This window comes from Syngnathus acus, chromosome 2 (genome assembly GCF_901709675.1).
Source record: "Syngnathus acus chromosome 2, fSynAcu1.2, whole genome shotgun sequence".
Taxonomy (NCBI): Eukaryota; Metazoa; Chordata; class Actinopteri; order Syngnathiformes; family Syngnathidae; genus Syngnathus; species Syngnathus acus.
The window spans coordinates 13,714,965-13,739,138 of record NC_051088.1 but is presented as its reverse complement, the minus strand read 5'-3'; the positions used below and the strand labels follow the sequence as shown (position 1 = coordinate 13,739,138).

At 41.2% G+C, this 24,174-nt stretch overlaps 1 protein-coding gene across 1 annotated transcript; it reads left to right on the top strand.

The window, feature by feature from the left end:
• The first annotated feature begins 230 nt into the window (after positions 1 to 230).
• LOC119116462 (protein kinase C-binding protein 1-like) lies at positions 231 to 24,101 on the top strand. The gene is made up of 22 exons (XM_037241832.1): positions 231 to 449; positions 10,909 to 11,134; positions 11,229 to 11,464; positions 15,400 to 15,470; positions 16,132 to 16,292; positions 17,060 to 17,281; positions 18,145 to 18,258; positions 18,371 to 18,463; positions 18,552 to 18,639; positions 18,725 to 18,780; positions 18,859 to 18,936; positions 19,012 to 19,127; positions 19,231 to 19,706; positions 19,788 to 19,916; positions 19,999 to 20,157; positions 20,703 to 21,218; positions 21,306 to 21,710; positions 21,798 to 21,913; positions 22,042 to 22,122; positions 22,193 to 22,271; positions 22,652 to 22,891; positions 23,042 to 24,101. Exons 3-22 carry the CDS (start codon positions 11,451 to 11,453, stop codon positions 23,242 to 23,244), a joined length of 3,417 nt encoding a protein of 1,138 aa, XP_037097727.1. The 5' UTR covers positions 231 to 449; positions 10,909 to 11,134; positions 11,229 to 11,450; the 3' UTR covers positions 23,245 to 24,101.
• Positions 24,102 to 24,174: the final 73 nt, after the last annotated feature.

Below are 24,174 nucleotides of genomic sequence, written 5' to 3'. Positions count from 1 at the left end.
GAACATACTAGATTAAGTATAATGTATTTTGTCAATTGACACCCCGCCCCCCATCAAACTGAATCTCATCTTCTGAGTCCTTCGGTATTTTATAGTGTACTGTTTTTCCAACAACAACAAAAATAATGAACAATCCCTAAAGTCGTAAATGAGCCACGAGGCGTGTTATGGAAGTGGTCGCTCCCACCAGCAGGGGGTGCTGTGGCTTCGTCAAAGCTTGATGTCTACCACCACCAAGAAAGCCCGAGCCAACCGAGTTACCTGTTGCTATTTTCATTGCTTATTTTCCATCTTTGCTAGTTTCCTGGTTCTTCATACTGTACCTCCATTGTGTTTTGTCAACAGAATCAAGTGATTGTAAGAAGCAGAGTAGCCTATCGATCAGCCAATCTATACGATCGAATGCCCGAGATCAGGTAAACAATGGAGCGGCGTGCGGCTGCACTCAGGTAATCATTTTTTCCCCTGACAATGCATGCTATTTGTGAGTTTAAATGGTTGCGTAGTATTCTTAAATTTGCATCTGAAATGTTTTAAAGCTGTAGTATGGTATTAGCTATTGAGTTGCACTCCCTTGACATTGTCTCCCTTGTTTGGTTGCTAGGGGTCGGTGTGCTGCTTTAGCTCACCATAAAACGTTTAGAATTCATTTGATATTGTTTCGAGTGAGTGAACGAACGGCAAATTTGTAGGTTCTAGCTCCACTATAGTGGCTCACATTGCCTGCTACTTGTAGTTTCTAATTTGAGACTGTCATTCAATTCTGTGACATGTATTTATCATTCAAATCACTTGTATTCTATTGTTTGCAGTATAAATATGTGGCAAGGTAATTTTATGCAAATAAACACACTGATCATTATTAACAAACATTATTCCCAACATTGTTATCAACAAAAAGGGCATACATTATTTTGCAAAGGTGCCACTGTAACTCAAGTTCGAATGAATGAATGAATAAATGAATGAATGAATGAATGAATGAATGAGTGAGTGAGTGTTATACTTTATTTACTCTTGTTTTGAAATGAAAAAAAATCTGTTAGTGTCACTAATGTCCAACTTGAAACACAAATGCCACTTAGTGGCAGAAAAATGACCACAACACAAATTTACAACAATCTGTTCCAAATTTCTTTGCAACAAAAACTGTTAATGTCTATTAAAATTTTTGGCGAATGTCTTGCGAACGAATGTCTTTGTGACTGTGACCTTGAATTAACACTTACCAAAAAAATCAACATTAAGGCCATTAACCTTCTCTGCTCAGTGAGATACAGGCTGAAGTAGCAGTAATCCTTTGTTACTACGGGTTTCGTTTCCCCTGAGTGGTTTATTGGAACATTTTGTTTACTTTTCTAAAATATTCATAAATCCCCGTAACATTTAATTTCCTGCACAGCTTGGGTTGTTGGCGGTTGTGACAACCGGAAGAAGTTGAGTCTGTGGCTTCAAAAGCTATGATATGAATATGCACCCTGATTGAGAGAATGCTAATGTGATAATCGGTTAAATTCCAAGTGCCTACTTGGGGATGAGAAACACGGAAGGATTCATCTGAAAATATTAATTTGAGAAGACCACCTAAATGTTAGTTTCTAGGGGTGTAAATCGCGGGTTTTGTAACGATACGATATCATATCGATACAAAGAGCCACGATACGATATTTGCCGATATCATAAAGCCTGCTGTGATTCATTCACGATACATCACGATATAGAGCTCTACGATCGATATAGAACAATATCCTGATTTATAACAATTCATACGCAAAATCAACAAGGTACTGCAAACTCTTTATTTAGGAAATTACAAAGTGCTTCCAAACGAATGACTTGAAGCCCAAAGGGGAGCGAATTTCCTCGTCTTCTTGGACAGACACTAGCCATAGCACCAGCCCAGGAGCCGCGTAGTTGTCGGCTCCCCTTTCACGTGCCTGCTCTGCTCACAACACAACACGCCGCGCACTGCTCCCGGAAAGAGGAAGCAAGCAACACAGAACTGGATTTCAAAATAAAGTCGCGGCTAATGTCCGAGGTCAAAAACGGGCGATATAGATCGATGTTTACGTTTAGCATCGATGCCAACAAATCGTAGAGCATTATATCGATTAATCGATGTGTATCGATGAATCGTTACACCCCTACTTTCAAACTACTTTTAGGGTTTCTAAGAATAGGGTTTCTAACTAGGCTTTCAAAACTAGGATTAGGGTTTCCGACCAGGGTTTCCAAGGAGTTTTGCCATTGCTAATTAGGGTTTCAAACTAGGGTTAGGGTTTCCGACTAGGGTTTTAAACCAAGGTTAGGGTTACAAACTAGGTTTTAAAGCTAGGCTTAAGGTTTCCAACGAGGCTTTCAAACTACTTTTAGGGTTTCTAAGATTAGGGTTTCTAACTAGGCTTTCAAAACTAGGGTTAGGGTTTTCGACTAGGGTTTCCAAAGTTAGGGTTAGGATTAGGGTTGGGGTTAGGGTTTCTAACTAGGCTTTCAAAACTAGGGTTAGGGTTAGACTTAGAGTTAGGGTTAGAGTTAAGGTTAGGGTTAGAGTTAGAGTTAGGGTTAGGGTTACTAACTAGGCTTTCAAAACTAGAGTTAGGGTTAGGGTTTCTAACTAGGCTTTCAAAACTAGGGTTAGGGTTTCCGACTAGGGTTTCCAAGGAGTTTTGCCAGCGCTAATTAGGGTTTCAAACTAGGCTCAGGGTTTCCGACTAGGGTTTTAAACCAAAGTTAGGGTTTCAAACTAGGTTTTAAAGCTAGGGTTAGGGTTTCCAACGAGGGTTTCAAACTACTTTTAGGGTTTCTAAGATTGGGGTTTCTAACTAGGCTTTCAAAACTAGGATTAGGGTTTCCAAAGTTAGGGTTAGGGTTAGGATTAGGGTTGGGGTTAGGGTTTCTAACTAGGCTTTCAAAACTAGGGTTAGGGTTAGAGTTAGGGTTAGGGTTACTAACTAGGCTATCAAAACTAGAGTTAGGGTTAGGGTTAGGGTTTCTAACTAGGCTTTCAAAACTAGGGTTAGGGTTTCCGACTAGGGTTTCCAAGGAGTTTTGCCATCGCTAATTAGGGTTTCAAACTAGGCTCAGGGTTTCCGACTAGGGTTTTAAACCAAGGTTAGGGTTTCAAACTAGGTTTTAAAGCTAGGGTTAGGGTTTCCAACGAGGGTTTCAAACTACTTTTAGGGTTTCTAAGATTAGGATTTCTAACTAGGCTTTCAAAACGAGGGTTAGGGTTTCCGACCAGGGTTTCCAAGGAGTTTTGCCATTGCTAATTAGGGTTTCAAACTAGGGTTAGGGTTTCCGACTAGGGTTTTAAACCAAGGTTAGGGTTACAAACTAGGTTTTAAAGCTAGGCTTAAGGTTTCCAACGAGGCTTTCAAACTACTTTTAGGGTTTCTAAGATTAGGGTTTCTAACTAGGCTTTCAAAACTAGGGTTAGGGTTTTCGACTAGGGTTTCCAAAGTTAGGGCTAGGGTTAGGATTAGGGTTGGGGTTAGGGTTTTAAACCAAAGTTAGGGTTTCAAACTAGGTTTTAAAGCTAGGGTTAGGGTTTCCAACGAGGGTTTCAAACTACTTTTAGGGTTTCTAAGATTGGGGTTTCTAACTAGGCTTTCAAAACTAGGGTTAGGGTTTTCGACTAGGGTTTCCAAAGTTAGGGTTAGGGTTAGGATTAGGGTTGGGGTTAGGGTTTCTAACTAGGCTTTCAAAACTAGGGTTAGGGTTAGAGTTAGGGTTAGGGTTACTAACTAGGCTTTCAAAACTAGAGTTAGGGTTAGGGTTAGGGTTTCTAACTAGGCTTTCAAAACTAGGGTTAGGGTTTCCGACTAGGGTTTCCAAGGAGTTTTGCCATCGCTAATTAGGGTTTCAAACTAGGCTCAGGGTTTCCGACTAGGGTTTTAAACCAAGGTTAGGGTTTCAAACTAGGTTTTAAAGCTAGGGTTAGGGTTTCCAACGAGGGTTTCAAACTACTTTTAGGGTTTCTAAGATTAGGATTTCTAACTAGGCTTTCAAAACGAGGGTTAGGGTTTCCGACCAGGGTTTCCAAGTAGTTTTGCCATTGCTATTTAGGGTTTCAAACTAGGGTTAGGGTTTCCGACTAGGGTTTTAAACAAAGGTTAGGGTTACGAACTAGGTTTTAATGCTAGGGTTAGGGTTTCCAACGAGGGTTTCAAACTACTTTTATGGTTTCTAAGATCAGGGTTTCTAACTAGGCTTTCAAAACTAGGGTTAGGGTTTTCGACTAGGGTTTCCAAAGTTAGGGTTAGGGTTAGGATTAGGGTTGGGGTTAGGGTTTTAAACCAAAGTTAGGGTTTCAAACTAGGTTTTAAAGCTAGGGTTAGGGTTTCCAACGAGGGTTTCAAACTACTTTTAGGGTTTCTAAGATTGGGGTTTCTAACTAGGCTTTCAAAACTAGGGTTAGGGTTTTCGACTAGGGTTTCCAAAGTTAGGGTTAGGATTAGGGTTGGGGTTAGGGTTTCTAACTAGGCTTTCAAAACTAGGGTTAGGGTTAGGGTTAGAGTTAGGGTTAGGGTTACTAACTAGGCTTTCAAAACTAGAGTTAGGGTTAGGGTTTCTAACTAGGCTTTCAAAACTAGGGTTAGGGTTTCCGACTAGGGTTTCCAAGGAGTTTTGCCATCGCTAATTAGGGTTTCAAACTAGGCTCAGGGTTTCCGACTAGGGTTTTAAACCAAGGTTAGGGTTTCAAACTAGGTTTTAAAGCTAGGGTTAGGGTTTCCAACGAGGGTTTCAAACTACTTTTAGGGTTTCTAAGATTAGGATTTCTAACTAGGCTTTCAAAACGAGGGTTAGGGTTTCCGACCAGGGTTTCCAAGGAGTTTTGCCATTGCTATTTAGGGTTTCAAACTAGGGTTAGGGTTTCCGACTAGGGTTTTAAACAAAGGTTAGGGTTACGAACTAGGTTTTAATGCTAGGGTTAGGGTTTCCAACGAGGGTTTCAAACTACTTTTATGGTTTCTAAGATCAGGGTTTCTAACTAGGCTTTCAAAACTAGGGTTAGGGTTTTCGACTAGGGTTTCCAAAGTTAGGGTTAGGGTTAGGATTAGGGTTGGGGTTAGGGTTTTAAACCAAAGTTAGGGTTTCAAACTAGGTTTTAAAGCTAGGGTTAGGGTTTCCAACGAGGGTTTCAAACTACTTTTAGGGTTTCTAAGATTGGGGTTTCTAACTAGGCTTTCAAAACTAGGGTTAGGGTTTTCGACTAGGGTTTCCAAAGTTAGGGTTAGGATTAGGGTTGGGGTTAGGGTTTCTAACTAGGCTTTCAAAACTAGGGTTAGGGTTAGGGTTAGAGTTAGGGTTAGGGTTACTAACTAGGCTTTCAAAACTAGAGTTAGGGTTAGGGTTAGGGTTTCTAACTAGGCTTTCAAAACTAGGGTTAGGGTTTCCGACTAGGGTTTCCAAGGAGTTTTGCCATCGCTAATTAGGGTTTCAAACTAGGCTCAGGGTTTCCGACTAGGGTTTTAAACCAAGGTTAGGGTTTCAAACTAGGTTTTAAAGCTAGGGTTAGGGTTTCCAACGAGGGTTTCAAACTACTTTTAGGGTTTCTAAGATTAGGATTTCTAACTAGGCTTTCAAAACGAGGGTTAGGGTTTCCGACCAGGGTTTCCAAGTAGTTTTGCCATTGCTATTTAGGGTTTCAAACTAGGGTTAGGGTTTCCGACTAGGGTTTTAAACAAAGGTTAGGGTTACGAAGTAGGTTTTAATGCTAGGGTTAGGGTTTCCAACGAGGGTTTCAAACTACTTTTATGGTTTCTAAGATCAGGGTTTCTAACTAGGCTTTCAAAACTAGGGTTAGGGTTTTCGACTAGGGTTTCCAAAGTTAGGGTTAGGATTAGGGTTGGAGTTAGGGTTTTAAACCAAAGTTAGGGTTTCAAACTAGGTTTTAAAGCTAGGGTTAGGGTTTCCAACGAGGGTTTCAAACTACTTTTAGGGTTTCTAAGATTGGGGTTTCTAACTAGGCTTTCAAAACTAGGGTTAGGGTTTTCGACTAGGGTTTCCAAAATTAGGGTTAGGGTTAGGATTAGGGTTGGGGTTAGGGTTTCTAACTAGGCTTTCAAAACTAGGGTTAGGGTTAGAGTTAGGGTTAGGGTTACTAACTAGGCTTTCAAAACTAGAGTTAGGGTTAGGGTTAGGGTTTCTAACTAGGCTTTCAAAACTAGGGTTAGGGTTTCCGACTAGGGTTTCCAAGGAGTTTTGCCATCGCTAATTAGGGTTTCAAACTAGGCTCAGGGTTTCCGACTAGGGTTTTAAACCAAGGTTAGGGTTTCAAACTAGGTTTTAAAGCTAGGGTTAGGGTTTCCAACGAGGGTTTCAAACTACTTTTAGGGTTTCTAAGATTAGGATTTCTAACTAGGCTTTCAAAACGAGGGTTAGGGTTTCCGACCAGGGTTTCCAAGGAGTTTTGCCATTGCTATTTAGGGTTTCAAACTAGGGTTAGGGTTTCCGACTAGGGTTTTAAACAAAGGTTAGGGTTACGAACTAGGTTTTAATGCTAGGGTTAGGGTTTCCAACGAGGGTTTCAAACTACTTTTATGGTTTCTAAGATCAGGGTTTCTAACTAGGCTTTCAAAACTAGGGTTAGGGTTTTCGACTAGGGTTTCCAAAGTTAGGGTTAGGGTTAGGATTAGGGTTGGGGTTAGGGTTTTAAACCAAAGTTAGGGTTTCAAACTAGGTTTTAAAGCTAGGGTTAGGGTTTCCAACGAGGGTTTCAAACTACTTTTAGGGTTTCTAAGATTGGGGTTTCTAACTAGGCTTTCAAAACTAGGGTTAGGGTTTTCGACTAGGGTTTCCAAAGTTAGGGTTAGGGTTAGGATTAGGGTTGGGGTTAGGGTTTCTAACTAGGCTTTCAAAACTAGGGTTAGGGTTAGGGTTAGAGTTAGGGTTAGGGTTACTAACTAGGCTTTCAAAACTAGAGTTAGGGTTAGGGTTAGGGTTTTTAACTAGGCTTTCAAAACTAGGGTTAGGGTTTCCGACTAGGGTTTCCAAGGAGTTTTGCCATCGCTAATTAGGGTTTCAAACTAGGCTCAGGGTTTCCGACTAGGGTTTTAAACCAAGGTTAGGGTTTCAAACTAGGTTTTAAAGCTAGGGTTAGGGTTTCCAACGAGGGTTTCAAACTACTTTTAGGGTTTCTAAGATTAGGATTTCTAACTAGGCTTTCAAAACGAGGGTTAGGGTTTCCGACCAGGGTTTCCAAGGAGTTTTGCCATTGCTATTTAGGGTTTCAAACTAGGGTTAGGGTTTCCGACTAGGGTTTTAAACAAAGGTTAGGGTTACGAACTAGGTTTTAATGCTAGGGTTAGGGTTTCCAACGAGGGTTTCAAACTACTTTTATGGTTTCTAAGATCAGGGTTTCTAACTAGGCTTTCAAAACTAGGGTTAGGGTTTTCGACTAGGGTTTCCAAAGTTAGGGTTAGGGTTAGGATTAGGGTTGGGGTTAGGGTTTTAAACCAAAGTTAGGGTTTCAAACTAGGTTTTAAAGCTAGGGTTAGGGTTTCCAACGAGGGTTTCAAACTACTTTTAGGGTTTCTAAGATTGGGGTTTCTAACTAGGCTTTCAAAACTAGGGTTACGGTTTTCGACTAGGGTTTCCAAAGTTAGGGTTAGGGTTAGGATTAGGGTTGGGGTTAGGGTTTCTAACTAGGCTTTCAAAACTAGGGTTAGGGTTAGGGTTAGAGTTAGGGTTAGGGTTACTAACTAGGCTTTCAAAACTAGAGTTAGGGTTAGGGTTAGGGTTTTTAACTAGGCTTTCAAAACTAGGGTTAGGGTTTCCGACTAGGGTTTCCAAGGAGTTTTGCCATCGCTAATTAGGGTTTCAAACTAGGCTCAGGGTTTCCGACTAGGGTTTTAAACCAAGGTTAGGGTTTCAAACTAGGTTTTAAAGCTAGGGTTAGGGTTTCCAACGAGGGTTTCAAACTACTTTTAGGGTTTCTAAGATTAGGATTTCTAACTAGGCTTTCAAAACGAGGGTTAGGGTTTCCGACCAGGGTTTCCAAGGAGTTTTGCCATTGCTATTTAGGGTTTCAAACTAGGGTTAGGGTTTCCGACTAGGGTTTTAAACAAAGGTTAGGGTTACGAACTAGGTTTTAATGCTAGGGTTAGGGTTTCCAACGAGGGTTTCAAACTACTTTTATGGTTTCTAAGATCAGGGTTTCTAACTAGGCTTTCAAAACTAGGGTTAGGGTTTTCGACTAGGGTTTCCAAAGTTAGGGTTAGGGTTAGGATTAGGGTTGGGGTTAGGGTTTTAAACCAAAGTTAGGGTTTCAAACTAGGTTTTAAAGCTAGGGTTAGGGTTTCCAACGAGGGTTTCAAACTACTTTTAGGGTTTCTAAGATTGGGGTTTCTAACTAGGCTTTCAAAACTAGGGTTAGGGTTTTCGACTAGGGTTTCCAAAGTTAGGGTTAGGGTTAGGATTAGGGTTGGGGTTAGGGTTTCTAACTAGGCTTTCAAAACTAGGGTTAGGGTTAGGGTTAGAGTTAGGGTTAGGGTTACTAACTAGGCTTTCAAAACTAGAGTTAGGGTTAGGGTTAGGGTTTCTAACTAGGCTTTCAAAACTAGGGTTAGGGTTTCCGACTAGGGTTTCCAAGGAGTTTTGCCATCGCTAATTAGGGTTTCAAACTAGGCTCAGGGTTTCCGACTAGGGTTTTAAACCAAGGTTAGGGTTTCAAACTAGGTTTTAAAGCTAGGGTTAGGGTTTCCAACGAGGGTTTCAAACTACTTTTAGGGTTTCTAAGATTAGGATTTCTAACTAGGCTTTCAAAACGAGGGTTAGGGTTTCCGACCAGGGTTTCCAAGGAGTTTTGCCATTGCTATTTAGGGTTTCAAACTAGGGTTAGGGTTTCCGACTAGGGTTTTAAACAAAGGTTAGGGTTACGAACTAGGTTTTAATGCTAGGGTTAGGGTTTCCAACGAGGGTTTCAAACTACTTTTATGGTTTCTAAGATCAGGGTTTCTAACTAGGCTTTCAAAACTAGGGTTAGGGTTTCCGACCAGGGTTTCCAAGGAGTTTTGCCATCGCTAATTAAAGTTTCAAACAAGGGGTAGGGTTTCCGACTAGGGTTTTAAACCAAGCTTAGGGTTACAAACTAGGTTTTAAAGCTGTTAGGGTTTCCAACGAGGGTTTCAAACTACTTTTAGGGTTTCTAAGATTAGGGTTTCTAACTAGGCTTTCAAAACTAGGGTTAGGGTTTCCGACCAGGGTTTCCAAGGAGTTTTGCCATTGCTATTTAGGGTTTCAAACTAGGGTTAGGGTTTCCGACTAGGGTTTTAAACAAAGGTTAGGGTTACGAACTAGGTTTTAATGCTAGGGTTAGGGTTTCCAACGAGGGTTTCAAACTACTTTTATGGTTTCTAAGATCAGGGTTTCTAACTAGGCTTTCAAAACTAGGGTTAGGGTTTCCGACCAGGGTTTCCAAGGAGTTTTGCCATCGCTAATTAAAGTTTCAAACAAGGGGTAGGGTTTCCGACTAGGGTTTTAAACCAAGCTTAGGGTTACAAACTAGGTTTTAAAGCTGTTAGGGTTTCCAACGAGGGTTTCAAACTACTTTTAGGGTTTCTAAGATTAGGGTTTCTAACTAGGCTTTCAAAACTAGGGTTAGGGTTTCCGACCAGGGTTTCCAAGGAGTTTTGCCATTGCTAATTAGGGTTTCAAGCTAGGGTTAGGGTTTCCGACTAGGGTTTTAAAGCAAGGTTAGGGTTACAAACTAGGGGTGTAAATCGCGGGTTTTGTAACGATACGATATCATATCGATACAAAGAACACGATACGATATTCGCCGATATCTTAAAGCCTGCTGTGATTCATTCACGATACATCACGATATAGTGCTCTACGATCGATATAGAACAATATCCTGATTTATAACAATTCATACGCAAAATCAACAACGTACTGCAAACTCTTTATTTAGGAAATTACAAAGTGCTTCCAAACGAATGACTTGAAGCCCAAAGGGGAGCGAAGTTCCTCGTCTTCTTGGACACTAGCCATAGCACCAGCCCAGGAGCCGTGTAGTTGTCGCCTCCCCTTTCACGTGCCTGCTCTGCTCACAACTCAACACGCCGCGCACTGCTCCCGGAAAGAGGAAGCAAGCAACAATGAACTGGATTTCAAAATAAAGTCGTGTCTAATGTCCGAGGTCAAAAACGGGCGATATAGATCGATGTTTACGTTTAGCATCGATGCCAACAAATCGTAGAGCATTATATCGATTAATCGATGTGTATCGATGAATCGTTACACCCCTATTAGTTTCACATTAAGTCCCAGTCAACAGACGGGAGACTAATCTAGCATTGTCCTTGGCATGCAGCTCAGAAGGATTGTCCCGTTTCTACCTATTCATATCTAAGGCTGGTGTTTGCAAGAGAGAGTACTCGTAGATGTCTCAGAATCATACTATTTTTAGTAAAGGTTGCAGTTGTTTTTTTTTGCAAGATCTTAAACGTGCAATTCATCTGAGGGGAACAGAGGTGAAAAAAAAGTAAGTGCACTAAGCATCTGCACACCCCTATCCAGTATCTATATACACACACACACACGCACGCACACACACACACTCACACACAATATTTTTTTGCTTTAATGAGTAATTTCTTAAGCCCCAAAAAAAAGTGCACATAAATATTTGGGTATGAAAAAAAAAAAGCTCTTTTTGCATTTCAGTGGGCCTCAATCATATGCAATCTTATCCCTTGCCAGTGGTGGTAGTCCATTGTATGTTAATTTTGTCATTAGCTAACAATTTTATTAGATAAATAAATGAGATGCAGTGAAAAGCAGCTCACGATCATTCTTTTAGTGCTCTTTGTTAAAAAAAAAAACAACTATGCAACTATGTTCATATTTTTGGTGCATTTTGGTGGTGTAACAGTATTATTCTGACTGTATTTTTTGTCATAGGTGAAGAGCTCCAGCCTGTCATCGCACTGAAAATGGCCAGAAGGGAGGGAGGAGTTTAAACAAAGGCCCTCTCCATAAAAAAAAAAAAAAAAAATCAGGCTTGTTCAGAGTAGCCACGGCTGGTGCTTTGCTTCAACCTCTACGTGATCCTATTCCTTCCTGCAGAGGCAAAAGAAAAGGCAACTTCTACTACGACCTGCTGTTGGAAACAGCTTACTTGTGGTTTGTATGTCCAAAATGTTCATATTAGTCCTATTACAATGTTTTTTTGAGGCCTACTAGTCTGCTTATTTTTCATTCTCTGTTTCTGACACTCACAGCGCTGCCCCTGCCTGCTCTGAACAAAGATAATTACTCAGGAAACATTTCGACCAATCACATGCTGCGTATCTTCTTGCCTGCGCGGAGAGCAACCAGTCAGGATCGGGCTAACAACACTGGGGCCTGATCGCCTTGCTTGAAGAGCGGAGCCTTCCCCGGCTGAGGGCTGAGAGTGTCCTCCATGTTTTTTAAGTGTTGACATAACAGTGTGTCAGGCAGCCATGCATCCACAGAGGTAAGCTCTGTCTTTATATTCTACCTCAAGTCTCTCGTTACAGCATGGCTTCCTTCTCGTTGTTGTGGTGACTGTTAGTTTCAGGACGAATGTGCACACATTGAAATCAGTTTAGTGTGCAGGGGGAGGAGGAGGCGGAGCTGGGGTGGATTGGAGGCCTCGCCAGGCCTCTGCTTCACTATGCTGAGGCTGAAGGTGGGGGGTTGGGTAATGACTCTCACCCTTGCTCTCTATCTTGTGTCTCAGGGTCACATGGGTGTCCCCGACATGCAGGCTGCCATACAGGAGGAAAAGTGGACCATTGCAAATCCTTTTTTTTTTTCTTGCTTTTTTTTTGTTAGATTTGAAAATGGCACCCACATCGCCTTCCCTTGTATTGTAGCCTGGCAGAGAAAGAATGGGGGATGGGCTTTGGAGGAGCAATAGGCGGGGTGGGGTTGTTATATACCCTTTGTAGGCTCGATGTTGTTTTCCTCTGCATCATGCCAGGCCAGGGAGTAGACACGCTGGGGAGTAGAAGTTGATTAACATGGATGATTCTTTTGAATTTTTGCAAGTATTAAAGCTGCACCACATATGTTGGCATATGAAATGGAAAGCAAACCTCATTTGATTGTGCTTTACTTTCCAAAAATGTGAAATGATGCCCTACAAAGTATATTTGAAGTCTGGGGTGTATTCTCTTTCGATTATTCCTTCAAAAATAAGACAAACATGGCGGTTTCCTTGATTTACAGGCACAGGCCTCGAGTTTACATTCCAAGGCAACACCGACGGCGCTGCACTATTGTGAAACTGCTTCTTCCTCTCTCTTAGCCTCTCACAGTGGCCATTTTGTGCTCGGGGCTCTTTTTCTCGGCTCATGTTTTACTCCTCACACAGATGACCAGACAAACATCTTTATTGTGAATGTAGGTTTAATTTCCTGGCAAATCCCTGGGGGTTATTAAGGTCAGTACCACACGTAGTGGTTTTTTTCCCTGCACTTTAATACAGATCAATTTATTATTATTGATACATTCCAGGAGGTGTCACTTTTTATTTTTAAATAGAGAGCAACGGTGTATTGTTTTTGACTTGGGCTGTAAGATGTCGATGAAGGATTCATTGTATTTTATTAGCTCGACAAAGTGAATGTTTCTTTGTCATGCCAACACCTATTTATAATTACAATCCTTAAACCAGCCATTGTCATCGTGTTGCACCGACTGACAGTAAATGCACGTCATGATGTTGGCAGCAAACCTTTTGCATCTTACTTTCCAGTTGTTCCACAAAGCCACTGAGGTTGTATTTGATCCACGTATAGTCTCCCAAAGGGCCTTTTAAAGTCTTCTCTGTCTTATACTATCATAATCAAGAAAGACAAGGTACAATGAGGGGAAATGAACTGTCTTGTGTGTGTGTGTGAGGAGGGGGGGTAAAAATCTCTGCATTGCAGCAAAAAAAAAAAAAAAAATGCTTTTGAAGAGGGGAGCCGGCACACTGTGATCCGTGTGGCATAACTCAGCCGACCAATAATGTTCCACCCCGTTGGCCCTCCAGCCAATTGTAAATGCAGCAGAGGTTAAAGATTGACAAGCAGAGGGAGAGCAGCAGCGAGAAGGCCCTTCTGGAAAATTCCACAGCCATCTTTGATTCAACCTTATATAAAATCCAGGTCAATTCTGTTCTTTTATTCAAGCCACTCTGAGCTTATTTGCTAATGAGGCCTTGTTTTGACGCTGCGAAGCTAATGGACTTGTATTTTGCATATGTTCATTACATATCTTGCTTGATTTGTCTCTCCGTTGTCTGTTTCGACAAAGCAAGTGACATTTGTTACAGGAGGGTTCCATGATGCAAACCTGATCATCTCCCATGGGGCTTGTGTGGTAGGGCGGTTGGGATGTTTTTATGTTGAAGTTAGAAATCCCATTTGCTTCCCATTTGTTTTATAACAGAATAATCAGCTCTTTTGAGAAGCTACTACTTCAATTATGTGCTTGTTATACTTATAGTGATGTTATAATAATAGTTTTGTTTTTCATATTGAGTAGTAGTTGAGAGACTGCTGTATTCAAAGGCAATGAGAAAAAAAAAGATAGGGGAATATTTGCTTCAAAGGCATTTTGCCAATATTCTTTTGTCTATGTTTTTAGCTTGTATCCTCATAATTAACTTTAACCAGTTTTTTTTGCAATCTCCACAGAGGTTTCTGGTCCTTCTGCATGGATGTGCCAGTATCTGAGTCTGAGCCTAGGAGTGGGGGATGGGGGAGAGGGGGGAGGGGAGCAAGCTGTGGCCTCCATTTTCTGTGACGAGAGAACCCTGCTCGTCTCTCACAGGAGTGGAATATAAAGGCACTGAGTCAGGGTTGTTTCCTTTTTATCCGTCAGGTACGACTTGCACAGAGGAATCCTGTCAATGTGTTTTGGAGCGTGCATCTGTGTGGAATTTATGCCAGAATCAGCCGAGGATTTATTTACCTACGCGTGTGATGGATCATAGCTGCTGATCTGAGAATGCTCTTTGGATCACCACACATTTTTACATGCTAAATTTCTCGTTCTTTCAGGAATGTCTTTTCACGGCTATCACGTGTCTGTGTGTGTGTAGGGGTCACGGGCCTTTTGTTGAGCAGCTCTGAATCGCCAGGCAAAGGCAAATGTTCTCTTCCGTGCATGTAGCAGGGGGACACTGCTAGCGTTGATCTTATTTTCATGTGGGCCTTGTTTGTTCTGTTAGTCCGGAAGAGGAAGGCCCTGGAGGCGTTAGGGTGTGTGCATGTGCGAATGTGTGACTGTTGACGGGATGAAACCAGATCCCCATATGCCACAGTATTAAAGGAACTCTGCTCTACCCACAGCAGACCTATACGAGACAATGAAAGTTTCTTTGGAAAAGTTTAAAAGCCGACTTAGAATTTCTGCTCGGATGAATGTTTGTAGGAAGTGCAGTCTTGACAATGGTGGGTTGCTATATTGGCTTGTCAACTGTCTTTGTTACTTTTTTGGATGAAGGGCTTGAGTGGGTTTAATACATGATAGAATTATATTTGAATGTTTATTAGAATTTTGATTCAGAGCCAGTAACCCAATGAGTCGATCAACTTTGTGAGAATGGATATTGCCTGTTGGAAAAGGGAACAAGATAGAAATAATACAAATCTTATCTGGGGATTGTGCTTGATGTTTGGTCTGTAGCCGATAGATTCAAGTGCACAGAGCAGTCTCACTGGTCAAGGAGGTGACCTGCTAGTTGAGTGTTGTCTGTGGGGTCATGAATAAAGATCATGTTGCAAAGCCCTCTCATTCTTTCAGAGGAGGAGCAAATGGTTTCACATTCTTAACTGTTCCTTTCATCTCAAGTAATAACATTTTAAAAAAGGAATTTGGAAGTCAGTTTGTGAATGTACTGTTTGTCAAATGTGGCCTGTGTGTGTCCTCTATTAAACATGTTTGATGATAAATTGTGGCACACATAAGTCTTCAGACCCCTTGTTGTTTCTCACATAAAAACGTGGCCAATGTAAAGAAGCTGTTTTCAAAAAATTATTTTAAATCAGTCGCACTGAACGCTGTGAACCATAATGTCATCTGAGGGAAGGAGTCACAGAGCAATGCCATGTTAAAGCCATGTTTATCTTTCGGAATAGACGGGAAGGTTGCCATGGCGACCGTTGCCATTCTCTTTCCGCATGGCGAGCAAATTGCATCTGGTTTGTTACCGACGACTGGAAAATGACTTGAACTTGGACCATATGCACTCTCAGAAATTCTGTAATGTAATTAATGAATGTACAGTATAACAGTGGAAAGCTGTTGACAGATCCTCTGGGGAACCTGATTCCCGAGGTGGCGTTCCACTTGTTTACTGTTAATGCCACCATGGTTTTGGAACACCCTTACTGACTCTCTTTCTGTCCCCGCCTTTACTTGCTTGGTTCTTCTTAGTCTGGCTGAGGAAGAGATAAAGACAGAGCCGGATGTGGTAGAAGGGATGGAGGCAACGGCACGGTCTAAAGGTAAGTGACAGGTCTCAGTGCTCAGTTTCCATTTACTGTAGTGCCTGTATCTGATTGTCTGTGAATATATATTTTGAGTAGTCATATTCACTGAGCACTTAAAACCACTGCAGATGTACAAAAACACAGCGAAAACGACAGAAGCCTCATCGGCAGACAGCAAAACACTAACGTCGACAACAATAATAAAAGAAAATACGGGCCCTGTTTGTCTTTCTTTTGGTATTTTCGCATGAATAACATCATGATTATTATATTTCATCCAAGTCATTATTTTTATTTTCTACAATCATTTAGAGGGATTATCCGAAGTTGTAGTATTTATGAATAAAACAGACACCGTGTCACCTGAAAGACCCAGCAAGGAATAGCACAGCTACTAAATTTGACAAACATGCTAAACTAGACTTGCCCCAACACAAAAATGGAAATGCATTTTTTTTTTTTTACACTCTAGTGTGAATGCAACACACTGAGAAATTGCCATACTATAGTATTACTACTGTCATTGTGATGATAATAATTTTGTTACACAAAATCCACATATGCGCTAATTATAATGTTTTGATCATTTTGTGTGTTTTGGGAAGCAGCAAAGAAGTCAATTGTTTACCAATCCTTCATCTCATGCATGATGACCTGTTTCTGCTTCTGTTTGTAGCCCCTGATCCACCAGGGTCAGCAGAACGCTCCCTTGTACCACAAAAGAGGAAGATCTCCAGTCCCACCCACTCGTCCAATGGCCACTCTCCAACTGACACCTCCTCCAGTCCACTCAAGAAAAAAAAGAAACCTGGAGCTATGAACTCTAGCAAAGACCAGGTAATGGGACCCAGTCTTTCAAAATCTGGTGTGTTGGGGGTGAAATTCTCAGGTTAGACTGCACGTGTGTCCCTGAATAGCAGCAGCGTTTGGCCAAAACGTTTTTAAAAAGCTATTTAGTGGTTCTGCAACCAAAGTGAAAGATGTAGCATATCATGTAGTATGTGATACTAAATGCCAAGCAGGTTTGAATGTGACTTAAGTTGCCATCTTAGACCTGGACACAATGTGTTTGTACCTGCTGTGTGTTTTATGAAAAATGCATGGTCAATGCAAAGTGCATTTCTACCTTTATACTAGTATACTTTATATAATTTGCACCTGGTGGTTTTTAAGAGTTTTTGACATGTGACATCAACTTTGGTTCAATCACTTTTTATGGCTGCTTGATCTTGGTATGAGCTAAGATTTAACGTGACAATATTTTTGGAAAGTCAATTTGTTATCAAAACAGGTTTATTTCTAAACAATCAGTATTAGCCCGCATCTAGTAGCTTTAGTAAGTCAGGACCTAAGATAAGTAAAACGATCAACATTTATCTTGACACCGCTCATCCGTAAACTTGTTAAACCAGTTGTCTTCGACCCATTGTTGAATGTGTCACATGATCAGCTATTTGAGATGAGCTACTTGAGAGTTTATTTTCTACCATTGCTTACTTGGCCTACCCTGCTGTATTGTTGCCTTATTTTTGTTGCACTGCACCTTTTTGTGTTCCTGCGTGTTTTTTGAAACTTGCCCCTTTTTTCTCTTGCCTGCATTTCAGTCAGAGCTAAGACATGGTCCCTTTTACTATATGAAGCAGCCAGCACTCACCACAGACCCTGTTGATGTTGTACCGCAGGACGGCAGGAATGACTTCTACTGCTGGCTGTGCCACCGCGAGGGCCAGGTGCTCTGCTGTGAGCTCTGCCCCAGGGTGTACCACGCCAAGTGCCTCAAACTACCAGCTGAGCCTGAGGGCGACTGGTTCTGTCCTGAGTGTGAGGTATCGCAGTGGATACGTGCACGTGCGATTAAGGGAAAAATTGATTGAAATCCCAATTAACAAAAACAATCATTAATTGATTTGTTTTTTTTAAACTTAGTATTTATTTAAATACTAAAACTCAACTTTAAATTTGAGAGAACAACCACTTATTAAATTAATAACAAAGTCAATGGTGTATTAAGATAATAGCAATACAATACAATTAAAAAAAAAAAAACACCCGCTGTTCCTGCTGTGCGTGCTTTGACCTCTTAGGGGAAGTTGTTATTTGTTTTTTCACAGATTAAGAAGTTTTTATATATTCCTTTGAGTTACTTGACTGTATGTCTTACGACAGCTTTTGTGTTGAATACTTGTTCTTTGAAAGAATACCACCCACTCTTGGAACTCAATGATAATTTTCTACAAGTCTGTTTTTATGGTCACGACAAGCTAAAGTTGAGATCACGATTAAATTTAGATTAATTGCCTAGCTGTGTGTGTATGCATGTACACGTGTATGCAAATAAGAAAAAAAAAAATCATGTCATAAATACAAACTTGCTAATATTGCTATAAGTATTGGATTGTTGCATCTTTAATTGTAAGCCAGTGTAAGAAATGTAATTGGCGCAAGTCATGGGTGATCAGGCTCTCTGCTGTGTTTTGTTAAGAGTAAATTCAGTAAATCACTCATGTGTTGCACCTAAACTAGCAAAGCCTTTTGCATTTTGGGAAATGTACAGAGCAGCATTTCAATGATCATCTTATTGTCATTTTGTACACCAAACAAAAAGTAGTTAATGGAACATATAGATTTTCAATCAGGCCAGTCCTTGCTTGTTAATCTGTCCTTCATGAAATGCTTCCTGTTGTTTCAGAAAATAACAGTTGCCGAATGCATTGAAACACAGAGCAAAGCGATGACCATGTTGAATATAGACCAGCTCTCTTACTTACTCAAATTTGCACTCCAAAAGATCAAGCAGCCTGGGGTAAGTCATCAGTAGAAATGTTATTGCAACTGCAAGAAATATAACCTTGAAAAAATATCCAAACTCTTTGTGACGAATCCATTCCCCCCCCTCATTTGTTCATAACGAGCAGACAGAGCCCTTTCAGAAACCTGTGTCCTTGGAACAGCATCCTGACTATGCTGAGTACATTTTTCACCCCATGGACTTGTCGACTTTAGAGAAGGTAGTATGCATTTATTTATTATGTAAAAGAAGTGATCATGGAAAATATTGAAGCATTCCCCCCCATCCCCACCCTTGTTTCAAACTAGAATATCAAGAAGAAAATGTACGGCTGCACTGAAGCCTTTCTTGCTGATATGAAGTGGATCTTACATAACTGCATCATTTATAACGGAGGTAGACCAGTAGTCAGTTCATACAATGTTTGCAAATGACTGAGAATGGAAAAAAATCACATACTGTACTTGACAATTTATTTCAGGCAATCATAAATTAACAGCAACAGCAAAAGTCATTGTCAAGATATGTGAGCACGAGGTAAATATGCTCAATTTGAATCATTTGTAAGTCATGAATGAATGTAATGTTTCTCTTTCTCTGTGCTCTTCCTTTAAGATGAATGAGATTGAAGTATGCCCTGAGTGCTACCTGTCTTCCTGTCAAAAAAGGGACAACTGGTTCTGTGAGCCATGTGTACGTTTTTGGCATCATTTCACAACATGTGTGTGTTTAATCTTGATTTTGAACGTTATTTTGCAACACCAACAGAGTCAGCCGCATACATTGGTCTGGGCTAAACTCAAAGGTTTTCCCTTCTGGCCAGCAAAAGCTCTTCGGGAAAAGGATGGGCAGGTTGATGCACGTTTTTTTGGACAACATGACAGGTGAGCTAAAACACTCCCGTCTGGATTTTAATGAGGCACAGCAAAGTATGGTTAAGTTGTGTTGAGTTACATCCTTCTGAATGTTGTCTTCCTTTCTGTGCAGAGCTTGGGTGCCCATCAACAACTGCTACCTAATGTCCAAAGAGATCCCTTTCTCCGTAAAGAAGACAAAGAGCATTTTCAACAGTGCCATGCAAGAAATGGAAGTTTATGTAGAAAACATTCGTAAGAAATTTGGAGTTTTTAACTACGCGCCATTTCGAACTCCTTACACGCCCAACAACCAGCTCCAAATGTTGCTGGATCCTTCGAACCCCAGCGCCGGTACAGTCAAAACCGAGAAACCCGATAAACTGCGCTTTAACTTTGATTTAACCGCATCTCCAAAGATGGTTCTTAGTAAGAGTTCCACAACCGGTGGGATGAATCGGAGGGTCTCCATGACGGATATGCCTCGGTCCCCGATGAGTACAAACTCTTCGGTTCACACGGGGTCAGACGGAGAGCAGGATACAGAAAAGCCCAGTAGAAATTCTGCTTTACACTACAGTACCGGAGAGGAATCCATGGACTGTACCGGTAATTTCTCCTCTCGCTTTACACTCACTCACTTTACACGGAAAGGTAAAATTGATAAGATACGTTTTGTCGTGAATGCAGCATCGCCTGTCTCGGGAAAGGTTGGTCCAGCAGGTAGCTTGACGGGCAGCCCAAAGCCACTCAATCCGAGCTTGGTGCCCAAGCAGGAGAGGCCGGCATCCACGGGTGGCATCCTCAATCTCAACTTGGGTCAGCACCACTAATGCATCTCACACAAACCAAATTACAAATGTCCACAATGGAATGACAGAATTTCACATTTTCTTTTCAGATCGAGTGAAAGCCGAGATGGATCTGAGAGAGTTGAGTGAGAGTGTGCAGCAGCAACAGCAACAGCAGCAGCAGCAATTGGGGTCAGCCGCCCTCCCCACGCCAAAGAGACCCACCAGGAGTCTCGACAAGACTATTGAAAGCTGCAAGGCCCAACTTGGTAATTACAAGCGCATGATTATAACTTGCATTGTCCACATTTTAGTTCAGTTTGTTTAAGCAACTGCATTGAGTAACCTTATGGCAATCTCTGCACAAGTACGCTAATTTAGATGTTGTAACAAAGGAGAAGAGGGTCTCTGGCTGTATGTTTAATTGGATGTAGATGGAAATCACTTTGATCTGCCTTTTGTATGAATTGTGCTCCACAAATAAGTTTGCTTTGCCTCACTGTAATGTAAAGGTGGGGAAGGAAAGCCGCTGTTGACGATGAACATTGCAACCGTTTATTCAAATGCCAGCAGACCAGTAAAACACGTTAGGACCCTTCATATAGAAGCTATTGTTTGTGTATAAAAGAAAGTCTTCACTGCGTTTGGGTAGGTTAATGTTGTTTGTGTCGTCACCATGGGAACAGAACACTGCTATCTGTCAATATTCAAATTACCGAATCCCTCATTGTTTAATTAAGTCTTGTTGTATTAAGTCAAGACTCAATATAGCATATACCATTATCAACTGTGTTTTTAAATTCCTCTTCTGCAGGGATAGATGAAATTTCTGAAGACGTATATAAAGGTGTGGATCATAGTGACACTGACGACTCTGAGAAATCTGACTCCAGCGAAAGCGAGGATGCCAGCGACGAGGAGCACAAGCCAAAAAGCTCTGTACAGGATGAAAAGGGCAAAGCGGATCGAAAGCGGCCCCGAGCAAATGCAGAAGCAGAGAATAAGGACTCAGTTGGAGGGATGGTGGAAAAGTCCACCTCTGCAACCCAGCTCAAAGAGAAACCGGGCAGCAACGGACAAGAAGAGGCCCTTCAAGAAAAGCCCCGAATGACCCAGTCTCAGCCGCTCCCTGACAAGCCAAAGGCCCCGGAAGAGAGCAGAACACCGAATGCAACAACATCAGCAGCAGAGCAAGACTCTGATTCCGAAAGAGAGCTGGTGATTGACCTCGGAGATGAACACGGAGGCCGTGACTCGAAGAGGTCAAGAAAAGACACGGGTAGCTCTTCTACCAAAACCTCTAAAGAGGCCAATACTGTCAAATCGGAGGGTAAAACATTTTATACATGATTCCCCATGATTGCACTTTGATGGAAAATAACATTTGAATCCTGTCCCAATATTTGCTGTTTCCCAGGAAAAGTAACCAATTCCACTACGGCAACTGCACCAGCTGCTTCCACCCCGAAAGATGGCGTGCAGTCTTCCTCGGGTGCTCTCAACGCCATTCCCACTTCCGCATCTGGTCCGCCCAGTGCTGCCTCAACCACCAGCAGCACTTCCAGCACTCCCTCTGCCTCTGTTGCGTCAACCTCGCCAGCAGTGAAGAAACAGCGCCCCCTGTTGCCCAAAGACACATTTTTGCAGCGAGCAGTGGTTTGGAATCCTACCAAAGTGCAGACTTCCTCTCAGAAAAGTCACGTCCAGAAGCAGCAACAGGCAGAGCAGTCGACTGCACAGTCGCAAGGGCAGGTGCAGACCCAAAGTCAGTCTCAGCAGAATTCTTCGAGTACACGCTACCAGACCAGACAAGCAGCCAAAGGTGTTTCTACACGCATGGACATTGATCTTCATAGGATATTTTTGTGAACATATTTAACATCTTTCTATTACTCTTCAATCCATCTAGTTCAATCGAAAGATTCTCCTCAGAGTGCTGGCTCATCTTCTTACTTGTCGGGAGACTTGCCAATCCCGACTGCTTCTGCAGATGTAGCTGCGGACATAGCCAGATACACAAACAAAGTAAGTCCTCAACGCAGACTACTTGCAGTTCAATATTGCTAAAAGGGCTTGATTACTCTGTTATTTCAGATTTATTTACTGTTCAAACTCTTTCAAACCATTGACAAGATCTGACAAAACCTTTGCAGATTATGGACTCAATAAAAGGAACGATGACTGAAATCTACAACGACCTTTCGAAAAGCACTACAGGAAATACAATCGCAGAGGTGAATGTTTTCCTTGATTGCCCGTGATGTCACCTTACAAGAGTTGCTTTTAACTTTTGTTCTTCCACAGATTCGACGGCTGAGGATAGAGATTGAGAAACTTCAGTGGTTGCATCAACAAGAGCTGTCTGAGATGAAGCACAATCTTGGTATGTTTTATATGGCGGATAACAGCAGTCAACAAAATTCTACAGTTTTCTTTTGTAATTAGAGACACTTTTGTAGGTGATATTTTTGGGGTGCCGATTCCAAATCTTGTGTTTTTTTCCTCTAGCACATCAGGTTTTCATAATGACAACAAAATATGTAATACATTTAATATTTAAGAATTAAGGGTTGTGTTTGGCAACACGTGGATTTCTTTTATGAAACATCAGTTATAAATGTTATCGCATGGTGATGTGCTAGAAAAAATGCAGACATTTCTGAAATCCACAGCAAAAATAATGTTTTCTGTTCTGAAAACATGAAGATATTGTTTCCTGAGAGTAGAAAACATTTCTTTGTTGTCAACACAACCATCCCACAGAACTAACAATGGCGGAGATGAGGCAAAGTCTGGAGCAGGAGAGAGAAAGGCTGATAGCGGAGGTGAAAAAGCAGATGGAATTAGAAAAGCAGCAAGCTGTGGATGAGACGAAAAAAAAGCAGTGGTGCGCCAACTGCAGAAAGGAGGCCATCTTCTATTGTTGTTGGAACACCAGTTACTGCGATTACCCTTGCCAGCAAGCCCACTGGCCGGAACACATGAAATCCTGCACGCAGTCAGGTAAAAAGTCCATCGAACCAACTTTCCAGTTAAGGCGATTAATTATCAGCAAAATAAAGTTTTTTGTCATCATTTATTGGCTGGCTCAAAACCCCAAACATTGTGTTTTATCATTGTATTGATTTGCTATGTCCTTCTTGGTGTTCCCAGCTTCAGCTTCACAACAAGAACCAGAAGTTGAGCCCAACCCAGACACTTTGGGCAAATCCACAAGCAATTCCCCGGCCACACAAACTCTGACTGCCCCAACAGGGACAGCCATACCCTCCTCATCATCATCCATATCCGACAAAAGCAGCTCTCCCACATATATTGATAAGAACAAGGACAGTGCTGGTGTTACTGTGACATAACTGTCACTCCACATTGAGGCATGTATTTCAAGGCTGCTGCGGACCGTGCTATGTCACACTTGGCGCTTCAATGTCTGCTCCGTGATAGTTTTGGTTCCCATTCTAATTTCAAGGTCCTTGCTGATTTGTCATTATTGTGACATAATTTGGTTCTAACAAAACAAAAGTGATTGTCTATGTTTCTATACTGCGGTTTTGTTATCAAAATGTTACTACTTAATTTCCTGTCCAAACAAGATGGTAACTAACTGCAGTATCTTTGTTACACTAACATGGTTCATTGCTGCTCGGAAATGCTTAAAGGCTGTATTTTTTGTTTTGTTTCGTTCATCATCACACCATGTGAGATGCCGAAACAGCCATGAATAGTTGATTCTCAATTACCATGGTTGCATCAGTTTTCTGGGGTTTGTAACCTTTTTTTAAAATCATTTCCTTTTTATGTCAGTGGTATTTTTTTCATTCCACATTGTACAGGTCTAAAAAAAAAAAAAACTGTGTGATTTATGAAAAAGATCTAAAACATTTAAATGTAAAAAGTTTTTGTAAGAAGATACACAAACAATATTTATTATGTTTTATAGTATGTTTTGATGCAATCACATTTTTATGTGTCGAACTTTTATTTGACCTAAAATATTCATGAATGTCAGTACTGGGTGAAGTCTGTTAAACTGTATTTCCAAAGTTAAAGTTAATTCCGGTCAGACTGTTTGAAATGTGTATACTTGAATAGAAACTATGTTTTGGCTGGTTATGATTACACGAGCATGTCCAATTTTTGTTTGTGTCGTTCTTGTTTACATATTGTAAATACAGTAAAATGACTCGTGAAGAAAATAAACATGTTCTCGATATTTTGGTGCTCGTTGATATCCTTGTTAAATTAATTTCTGTCTTTCTATATTTACCGTCGAACCTGAAACAGCG

Coding starts and splice junctions, on each gene's coding strand:
- LOC119116462 (XM_037241832.1), top strand. Junction 18,640..18,724: donor CTGCATCATTTATAACGGAG/GTAGACCAGTAG, acceptor AATTTATTTCAG/GCAATCATAAATTAACAGCA. Junction 18,937..19,011: donor ACTGGTTCTGTGAGCCATGT/GTACGTTTTTGG, acceptor CAACACCAACAG/AGTCAGCCGCATACATTGGT.